Here is a 10,969-nt window from a genome sequence, read left to right on the forward strand (position 1 = left end):
CCTGCAATCGCTGTTCTTCTAATCGCAATTCTTTTTCTTTCTGTCTTTCTTCCATTTCTAACTGCATTTGTATTTTTTCCTTTTCTAATGCCTGTCTCTCTTTTTCCATTTGTAATTCTTTTTCTTTCATTTGTAATTCTTTTTCTTTCTGTCTTTCTTCCATTGCTAACTTTTCACGTGCCAAATCTGCCTGTATTTCTAACTCTAATTTTCTGAGTTCAAAGGAAGACTCAGGTTCATAATCTTTTAAGGCAGACTCCTCAAAATGGCCTGCATTAACTAAATGTTTTGCAATCTTGAACTGTATTTCTCGCTTGCGCATAGATCTTTTGACATCTACTTTAAGGAAATTTGCCAGTGCTATGAGGTTGTCTTTTCTGAGGGAATAAATGTGTCCTGATCAAGGTCATCCATAAATTCGTCTGGTTTAAATTCCGCCATGATTGAATTTCGCTGAGTTCACAGTATACAGTAGTTTTGAAAAGGCTGTCAAAATGTTGTCAAACGGCTCAAAATATTCGTCTCCCGGACGAGCCCCCAATTTTGTTACGTGCAGAGAAAACGAACAAAAGGGTGAACTCAGCAGTTAACGTTTAAACAAAATTTATTACGAAAATAAAACTAATTGCTAAGTTAGGGATAGAATACAAGCTTTAAAGTGTACAGACTACTTATCTCAGCTGGGACGGCAAAGCTCCAGTCTCAGAGTTGTAACAGTCAGTCGGATGAATGAACAGTCCTTTGGTTTGCAGGCTTGAAGCTACACAAAGTCCACAGTATAAATCCAGCGTTGACAGTGAAGGTCTTGAAAAGTCTTGAGAATGACTACTGCTGGAGTTTATAGTAACACACAAGAGACACGATCCCAAAAGTCTGACTGGAAGCTGTGCACGTCCCTTTTATAAAGGCATATAAGAACAATCTAGAACTTTTATTGACATGCTAATTACTGTTCTAAAATTATCTCCCTTACACAACTAATCAACTTTCCAGAACATTCCAAACATGACTAATTGAATTCAAGGTTGTGAGGTCATCAAGGGCAGTGACCTTGGAATGTTCTAGACTAATTGAACTCGGGTCATGATGAGTGTGGGGAAATGACCTACATAACAATACACTGTAGTTGATATACAGAAGCAGAATACTGAAAAATTGGCCACAAGTTACAGCTTATGTCCCTATAACTTGCACATTAGTCCATTCAGTTCATTGTCTCCTGGAAACAAAGTCCTGCACAATTGTGTCAGTTGGTGGAGGTGGTATTGACGCTAGATGTGCAGATATTCGTCGTGGATCATTCTCTTCCAGCGGCTTTTTCTTCTGCATTCCCTGGTGGTCTTCCATGCGACTCTTTAAGATGAGTTTCTTCAGCTCTTTGATATGTGGGTAGGTTTTGGCACTCTTCTCTGGATATGCACTCCATCGGTCACTTTTCTTGTTGAAGTGCCTGTGGTATCTGAAGTAAAATGTATATTACAATGGTTAAATGAGTTGTGCCTAATATAAAGCAAATTGCAATATGATCAAATGTACCATGCATTAAAAACAGCATCAATGACATGTCCAGTTGTTCCTAATTAGATAACAATGGATCTTGGTTACATGGTAGGCCAAGTCCAATGTAAATCTGGCTCTACCACTACCTTTGCATTAGATACTATGTACAAATGTGAGAAGGTTATATTATTTGTATTTGGTGACGAAATGAGAACTTCCTTTAAATCCTCAAAGTAGGACTGGTTTTCTTGACACCTTTGGAAAAAAATTATGAAAACCTGCTAATTTGATAAAATTGACAAATACTTATAGGTGAAGAGGAAAAAGTCCACTTACATGACTTTACCATCTTTATTCTTCATCATTGGTCTACCATTGTGTATATTATGGTCTATTGCAGCAAGCCTGTTTCTGGCTCTATATACAGGTGGGGAATATGCAAATCTCTTTCCAGCATACATCAAAATGCTCTGCTGAAACGTCTCAAGTTCTGCTGTACTCCTGAAGGAAATGAACAGTAGAAGATGCATTTATGGCATTGCCAGAATGAGGCGAAAAATTCACTGAGGTCACATCTTTCTTACCTCCATGAGTACTACCTATCTGAGCAGAATTTTCAAGGACACATTTGTTTTAACTTGTGACCAAGAAGAGAAAAATAGTCTAAAAAATACAAATTTGCATATTTATTCATAATTTGAACTATTCTGAATAAGGTAACCCCTGGGTACATGTACCTGCATACCAAATAATCGCAATCATACCCACGCACGATAACACTAGGTCAATTTGTAATGCACAGTCAACAAGACACAAAACAGCAAAAATACTGTCAAGGACAGTGTGCTCATATTTGGTTTGAATCAGTCCATTCAAGAAATATTTAAAACAGAAAAAACAAGAAAGATAAAAGTAAATAAGGTCTAAAACCTTAGGTACTGGAGGTCAACTTTAGCAACATGCATAGCAGAGGAATGTTTCAACACAGCTAGTCCCTCTTAGTTTGAGCAGGTCTGGTAATATGTAGCAGGTCATGAACAATGACAGGAAATGTCTCATAATCTGTTTCAGTTAATGCCACCACTCCCGCACATTTGCATGATTTTCCCTTTTTCTTACCTCATTTGAACAACGTCACATCTCAACCCCTGGGTCTACCTGTACATCAAATACTGAGATGGTAGGTGTGGCATTTTGGGAGCTTTTGCGTGTGACGGACATACATCCGCCATACATACATACAGACATACAGATGCCAATGACTCACCATATAAGCTCGTTTTGGTATTCATGTACATACCAAATATGAGCTTAAAGCAGACAGTAAAGCACCGGTACACACAACAAAATCAAATTCATGAAAGGAAGATATATGGACTTCTGGCAAAAAAAAAAATCAAGAAGTGATGTCAGGTGTTTCTAATATAGTCAGCGCATGCTGCCCCACATGTGGCATCCGCCTGCCATATATCGTTCCGTAAGTCAAATAGGTAGTGGTCAGCAACTAGGGCAATAAAGGCTTGACTAGAGGTTTTAAAGAGCAACCCTGCAATGCAAAAAGTTGACAGACGTCGGACGACAGAAGACAGATGCCTGATGACACAAAACACCCACCAATAAGATAAGTTCCATGTCGCTGACAGTGGGGCTAAAAAACTTACCTATAGTTAATATACTGTGGCACCTTGCTCAAAAATTGCTTGTTGAGTGCAATCTTCATTAAGGCCTTGTGAGCAGCACTCCCATGAATCAGCCACTCTTTATCTCTGTCTTCACTCTCTGCCAATGGTCCATGGTAGCACTCACTGACACCCTGTGCATATGTCAATGCCCAGGAATGTTCGTTGACAACATGGTGTATAACACCTAACCAAATTCCCTTGTTTAAAAGAACATAATGATTCTTTTTTAAATCAAGGTCAGCATATAATGCAACATCAAAGCAGACATCCTTGCAACTTTGGATATCCAAGAAAATGACAAGATTTGACAAGTACATGTACTTTACACTTTACGGGTATATATATATACACACACACACACACACATATATATATATATATATATATATATATATATATATATATATATATATATATATATACACATATATATATATACACACACATATATATATATATATATATATATATATATATATATATATATATATATATATATATATATACACAAAGTATGCTGTTCGACTTGTCCTATACAAAGTGCCCAATACAAGAGTAGAGCGAGATATATAAGGTTGCTGGAGAATTGTTTTTACAATTTTATCTCTACAACATTGTTTCGTGAGTCTCCTGATGAGTGAGTCTTGCAACTCATGAAACAACGTTGTAGAGGTGAAATTGTAAAATCAATTCCCCAACTACCTTTATATATATATATATATATATATATATATATATATATATATATATATATATATATATATATATATATATATATATATATATATATATCAGCCTTTTGGCATGAGTACCAAAAATGGTTCATGATATGTCTTGTCCATTTTAGAAGTGGTTTGCAACTCTTTTCCTGGCTAGCCTGAAGCCAAAAAAGAGACGTGCCCTTTTGTAACACAACAGAAAATCCAATGGGTACATGAGAGTTTATAGAATCAGGTATTTAGGACATAAAATAACAATCTTATAAGGGGTTGTCGATGATAAAGCTGACGCGCGACAAATGTAATTCTTTCATATAGGGGAGTATTTTTTCATGGGCATGCAGAGAGAGAGGAGCATATGGGTTTTTTCAGAAATGGACTCCTAATATGAAATTGATTTTGGATAAGAACTTTCGTTTTGAGGGGGAGGGGGTTTCAGGTAAAACAAAGGAATTACGTTTCTTGTGAGTCTGCTTTTATTATAGACGGCCCCTAAAATACACTGCTAGACAAACAATAGTGAACAATGTGTTTGAATACTTTTCACTTTTTGGACTGCCTTTTCTTTAGAATGTGGTACACATGTATACATAAAATTAGAGTTAAATAGACAGGTAGATAAAATGATATATCACTTTTAGATATACATACAGCAAGGAGTGCGTCTATTTTTCATTAAAATAAACAAAATTAAAAAATAGAGGCCATAAAATAAACTTATGGCCAGTACGTCTGTATGTCTACCAGGGCATACTAGCTCTGAGAAAAATTCAGTAATATAGTGGAAAGTTTGCTATACCATAGATGCATTGTACAGGCATGCACTATACTTCGCATAACCTTGTTTTTTGGTTGTCAAAATTACAACTGCTGCACAACTTCATTTCACATTCTGGCTTAAGCCTTGTGTGCATTACCCCTTACCACACATATTTTTCATAAAGAGCTGCAACAGGGGTGTGTACATAACTGTACCAGGAAATGCTGTCTACATAGTAGTGCTAGAATGTGGACAGCAGAAAAGTACTGCAAAAGTTATCAGGTATATACAGTACTGGTAGCTGGTAAAGGGGCATGTGCTCCTCAAAGCTGGGTAAGAATGCTGACATCTCTAGTGTTCCAATCCTGATGCTATAATGTGACAGGTTTCTAAAGTAGGTAAGGGTATGATAACCCATTTTGCATTTGAAAAATATAAATTCTATCTCTCCATGCCAACAAAATTACAAACATGACAGACTAAGCGTAACAATCTTTTTACCGAGATTTTTTGCCGCATGCCATACATCCAATGAATGTTTGATGTCAGGGTATGATTTTTTTGTAAAAAAATGATAAACATTCAGTACTGGTCATTGTACCTGCTAGACAGAAGCTTAGCAGCAATAAAATAATGTACGATATGTCCCACACAAGCATTGTATCTGGTGGATGGGGTATTCTCAGTCTTGACGAACTACAAGTGAAGCATTTTGTTGATAACATAATCCATGTACATCAATAATATTGAAAAAGATCAATTCTGTTGTCACAACATTGCAATTTGAGTAGAAGTCAATTGAAATTTGATGAGACACTGTTCTTCATCTTTCAAATGTCTGGTTGTAACAGTTAAATTGAGATGTGCCTAAAAAAGTTAATCATATCTCATCAGTAAATATCGACAGGGAAACAATATTGAAACGCAACACATTTCATGAACTTACTCATCAAAGATGCTATCTGTACGTGGGCATCTGTAACAACTTCATCCAAGAGGTGAATAAGACCTTTCTGGAATGATGCCTTCTCCATGATTGTACTTTTTCGCTCTGTTTGTCTCTTATCCATCGTAATGATATCAAGGATGTCTTTCGAATCATTTTCCATGATAGTATACGAGCAATATTGGGCGCAAAAACCCGGCGAATCCATTCTTCCGTCACCTGTTACAATAAAAGGAGGGAGTCAAACTTTCCTTACATTGGATTTTTTTCTTCAAATCCCCACACATCCTTGCATGATTTTGTTAAATATATGATTACATAGCAGTATTTTCATCAGAACCAATCAACAGAATGGTCACTTGGTACAAATTTGTAAAAACAATAGATATCCATTTCACTGTTATTCTATTGTAATTCAAAATAGCTGCACCATAAATTCCTCAGGAGACAAGTGAATAACAGGTTAATAAATACACAGGGTCAACAGTACAATTACAAAATCATTATTGAACGTCACCAACCCAGGAACACAAGCTACATAAAATTTCCTTTCAAACATTTTATGATAAGGCAGTGATAGACCCTGCTAATAGCCTGTTTCACAGGGCTAATAAAAATTGTCAGACTTCACGCAGTTGCAATCATAAGCACATATCAGGTTTTCTCAGCACAAGGTTGTGTAATAATTTAGTGTAATTTCTGCCTGTATTATCTACTGTGAGTAGAGAACTTAGAGTAAACCATTGATATAACTTTAACAATGACTTCAGATTCACAACATTTCATATATTTTTATCCAAGATGATATGTGTTCCAGTCCATACATTCACACAAGACATTAAAAAACATAGAGTAGACTTCAAAATTATGGTACTCACAGCACTGTGTAAGGACATGAAATCAGGCCCTGTAACCTGTGTATAAAGTACTGAAAATAAGTCCTGTATGACAGGTCACTGTGAAATTATTTGTGACCATTATAGAAGGGTTGTAACATAAATGTGTGTAAATTCATCAGTAATCAACATATGTAAATTACTCACCAAGGATAACAATGTCTTTATCCTTGTATTTCTCCAACATTTGCTGCTGGTGTATACCCCAAAACTGGTCTACACTAGGAATTAGATAGTGCCGTTGTATCTTATGAAAGGTAATAGGACTGACTAACTTAAAGTTCAACATTCGAGCAAATAGTGAAATCCTGCGAAAATTATTCCCAGACATAATATTGCTGCAGATGTCAAAAGGTCCCCACTATGTAAACGCCTCTTGAGAATTGGCTGTGAACACCATTTGTACTCTAAATGGCCAGCAGGGCAGACTATGAACAGGAAAAAAAGGTGAATGTATTACTTGTAAAGTTTTAAGTTTCCTGTCAGGGCTAATTGTAGCCTGGCATACTGTTGTGTAAAATGTCAGTTTTGAGGGTCCTCCCCAAGGAACAAACAATCAAGAACAAATCATTTCTGCATCATTATTGTAATTCCATCAACATCTTAATGCTATGGCTGTTAAAATCTTGTCAACTATGATCTAATATTCCTAAAACTGATTATTAATGCTTTTGCATGTTTGTATGCCTGATGTCACAAGGTGGAATTTGAAAGAACTGAGGATAAGTGCAAACATATTTTACCTTTTTTTCATAAGAGTAAATATATAGGTATTCATGCAAAATTCAGTCACATATCAACTTCATGTTACAACTACATATATCTGTGTACTAGAGACATACCCATTTTAAATACACAGCAAATTCTACAGATTCAGTTGAGATGGACAAATTTTCATTACACTTGGAGTCACTACAAGTAGACTTGATTGAAGTTTCAGCCAGCAATATTAACTGCTGTAGGCTTATCAGACAGAATTCATCTTGGAGTAGGTTGTCTGCATCAGCGTCACTCTTTATCCTCACCAAACCAGAGCCCAGTGATTCTTCTGCTTCATCTACATCATCCAATCCTTCTTGGTCATCATCCTCATCGTCATCATCATCAATGTCAGAGTTATCTGATTGCAAGTCTTCTAGATTGATACCATGTGGTCTGTCAAATTGTAGTCATTTTCAAAATTAGCAATGTGGAATAATTTGCATGTAAATATCTCCAAATCAAACATAATTGTAGGTAAATGGCCCACTGCAAGGTACATCAACTCTCATTATGCAGTAAAATTGATATAATGGCAATTCATATTTCATAGGCAACCACCTTCAATGCAAGTTCCTTTAGTCACAGACATAAGCCATCATAGCTTTCCATGTGATTTTAAGAGTTAATATAAAAATTCACATTTTCATGACATGACACATCTGTAAAGCAAATATTACAGGGATGCCTGCAACCATTTTCAATTTTGTACAGTTGATGGACAACTTTGGAATGTGCTCAAATCAAGCCAACATACTCCACAGCCGTATTACATAATATGACAATGGAACATAAGGATGACTTTACTAATGTTTGCGTACAAGCTGGGGACATTGACATCACCTGATTGTGCCAACATACAGTATCTGGTCAATATTTTCTGCATATTCAAACATTTACTTACAGAAGTGTGAAATTTACACTTGGCTCCATTGGTTCATAATCAGGATCCTCATGATCAAATAGGTCAGCAGCCTCATCTTCATCATAATCAATCGTAACATCTATACTCAAACTAGAGATTATAACAAATAAACAATGACTAAAAAATGCAATGCCATACACACTGAAAATTTAGCAAAGAGTCGATGCTTTCATAAAAAGAGAGTAATCTTTACATTTTTGCTACTTTGGTGGTTCTGTAAATGTAATAGCACATGATAATTCATTTTGATCCAGAGTAAATACTACACTACTATAAACCAATTATTCTATAAAATTTACAGATTTGGCAACCTCATACATGTATGTCATTGAAAAGAAGATTGGTCAATCAATATCATGCAAATTATTTCTCAATAAGTTTGTAACACTAGGCTACTCATAACCAAATGATCCAAAAAGAACTTACTCAAAAGGATTGATAAACGATTCAGATAATGTCTTTCTTTTTCTTGTTGGTCTTGTACTGTAAAAAGAGAATAAGAATGCATAAACTATGTTATTTAAGTCACCAAACATGATACAACAGAGTTAAAATTATTATACATTATTATTATTATCATTGAGTACGGCTGAAATACTGCATGGCCATTTTAACAGTATTTATAAGTACGGAAAAAGAAATAAAATGTGTTTCTAAGGCCAAAGAAGAAATGAAAAGTGTGTTTATGGTAACCTGAAAACCATAGAGAAACCCGCCAACCCTCGACTTTTTTTGCATTTTCCAAAATTTCAACCAAACTTTACAAAATCTTAGCATATTTTCACATCATTTGCCAACAAAAACAGAAAATATACAAATCAAATTTTCTCAGACCTACATTGTACACACCCTTAGTTTAGGGGCACATTACAAGAATCACACTTTTTTTGGACATGAAACCTAGCCATCTTTCATAGACTTTGTATCTTCATTTCCAAACAATTCTTAACTATGGTGAAACTTCTGTTATTCTGCAATAAAAAAGAAAACTAAAAGTTTTCCCAAACACACCTAGTGATATTTTAAAAGGCATGTTACACGAAATACCTTTGTTTGTTGTTGTTGTTCGTGAGGGAGGGAGGGGTGATTTCTAATAACATACAAAAGCAAAATATGATTCCTATACCTTGCCATTTCATCATTTTCTGTCAGATATGATTTTTTGGATGGCAATTCTTCAACTCCTGACATAACAACATCTCTGGAAGACAAGAAAAGTAAAGCACATACATAACATGGAGAGTTTTGATTGTGTACTAACGCTGGTATTTGTACAATCAGAGAAATAATAACAAGAAATCATGTTTAAATTAAAGACATTACTCACCCTTGATCAGATAATATTGAAGAAACCTCTGACATCTCTGACAATATACCAGTAACTTGATGGACTGCTGGTGTTGACGTTGTAGGCTTATTTTTCCAGTGTGTTCTGTAAAGAGAAAAATGAACATAACTATTTCTTAAGTATTTTTGATGGTATCTGGTATTACTTGACTCATTGTCTCTTCCTGAATTTTTCAGTGAAGTCAGGATGAAAGACTTCTCTTACCTATGATCAGATAAAGCTGATGGTTGACTGGAAATTTCTGGCGGTAGTGCTGGGTCACTCAGCTGTAACATGCTTGTGGATGGGCCTGCATCAGCTACTGGTAGTGCTGCACTTGCTTTTTCTCTGTGCTTGTGGTAACTACAGATAATTTGGGACAAAAGTGATACATATGTAAAACTATGTAGAGGGATAAAGCCCAAATCATGTTTGATTGGACAAGTCTTGTACGACGAAGGTTCACAAGTGATCACGGACTATCTGATAACATTACCACACAATATTTACGTGGACTACTAGTACACGTTGGAAATTCGGTCACAGTTTACAATTCAAAGGGCCATAGGAAGAAAGCGCCTTCACTGTCACGGAGACCACGTTTATAACTGTAAAAAAAGGCCAACACTCTTTGAGCGACTAGCGACTGGGCAAACCCGTCTGATGGCAAATCGTCGAGGACGTTGGCAAAATAAGCACAATGAGCTGATACTGCGATGCCTAGCTGCAGTACAGTAGCTCGAGGTTTTGCCTGGGTATTTGGGTCGGACGGCAAAACCAGACCCCCATACGATGCCAAGCTAAACAAATACATGTCCGTAACATCACTGATCCGACAGGCATCTAATCCCTCGTCGTCGATAGCGCTTATCTTGAATTGCATTTCATATTAACCAAATTAATCTGCACTGTACATAAGCAATGATACTGGAAACACCGTACATCATGTACATATCTACGTTTCTCTGTACCCACTCACCAGTCACTCACATGATCGACTTACCTATTAATCAATAGACCAGCCAAATCAGGATTTGAAAGTCCGGTTTCTTCGAGTAGGTCTTTCCATTGTTCGATGTAGCGCCCAATATAAACTTTTATGGCGAGTAGTTAGCATATTTTGCATCTGTACCCGTCTCTTCTTCGTCGAAGAAGTCAAAGTGGGCCGTCCGCGACGCTTTTGCATGGGCGACGCCATATTTGTTTGTGAAGTATTAAATGCGCGTGCTCAGATCGTTGGCGATTCAAATCGGTTGATGACGATTATAGATTTTTCGTTTGCCCAAACAAAAAGATTTATTTCTTAATATCTTAGTGTAGGTTTAACGCTCGCTGTCGAAAAACTCCCTTTAGTCACAGTCCGGTAAGCATATTTACATACCTTGTTTTTTATTTCAAACAAGAATATCGAAAAAAAATCAAAAAAAATACAGCTATTGTGCCTTTAAATATGAT

The 10,969-nt window shown here is 36.1% G+C and overlaps 1 protein-coding gene across 1 annotated transcript; it reads right to left on the reverse strand.

Annotated features, from left to right (window-relative positions):
- Window positions 1-1,121: 1,121 nt before the first annotated feature.
- On the reverse strand, window positions 1,122-10,725 carry LOC139123859 (uncharacterized). Its single transcript, XM_070690014.1, has 11 exons — window positions 10,518-10,725; window positions 9,740-9,877; window positions 9,515-9,619; window positions 9,314-9,388; window positions 8,614-8,670; window positions 8,167-8,277; window positions 7,346-7,658; window positions 5,630-5,826; window positions 3,162-3,458; window positions 1,837-2,001; window positions 1,122-1,459 (listed from the first exon to the last, which is right to left on the reverse strand). Exons 2-11 carry the CDS (start codon window positions 9,808-9,810, stop codon window positions 1,210-1,212), a joined length of 1,641 nt encoding a protein of 546 aa, XP_070546115.1. The 5' UTR covers window positions 9,811-9,877; window positions 10,518-10,725; the 3' UTR covers window positions 1,122-1,209.
- Window positions 10,726-10,969: the final 244 nt, after the last annotated feature.

The sequence above is a fragment of the Ptychodera flava genome, chromosome 2 (assembly GCF_041260155.1).
Source record: "Ptychodera flava strain L36383 chromosome 2, AS_Pfla_20210202, whole genome shotgun sequence".
In the NCBI taxonomy this organism is placed as follows: Eukaryota; Metazoa; Hemichordata; class Enteropneusta; family Ptychoderidae; genus Ptychodera; species Ptychodera flava.

What these genes read in the sequence shown, in the direction of transcription:
- LOC139123859 (XM_070690014.1), bottom strand. Translation starts at nt 9,810, where the DNA reads ATGTTACAGCTGAGTGACCCAGCACTACCGCCAGAAATTTCCAGTCAA. An exon ending in TTGCTGTGTATTTAAAATGG is followed by an intron (nt 5,827 to 7,345) that starts GTATGTCTCTAG and finishes TTATTGTAACAG; the next exon opens with GTGACGGAAGAATGGATTCG. An exon ending in AATAAAGATGGTAAAGTCAT is followed by an intron (nt 1,460 to 1,836) that starts GTAAGTGGACTT and finishes ATTTTACTTCAG; the next exon opens with ATACCACAGGCACTTCAACA.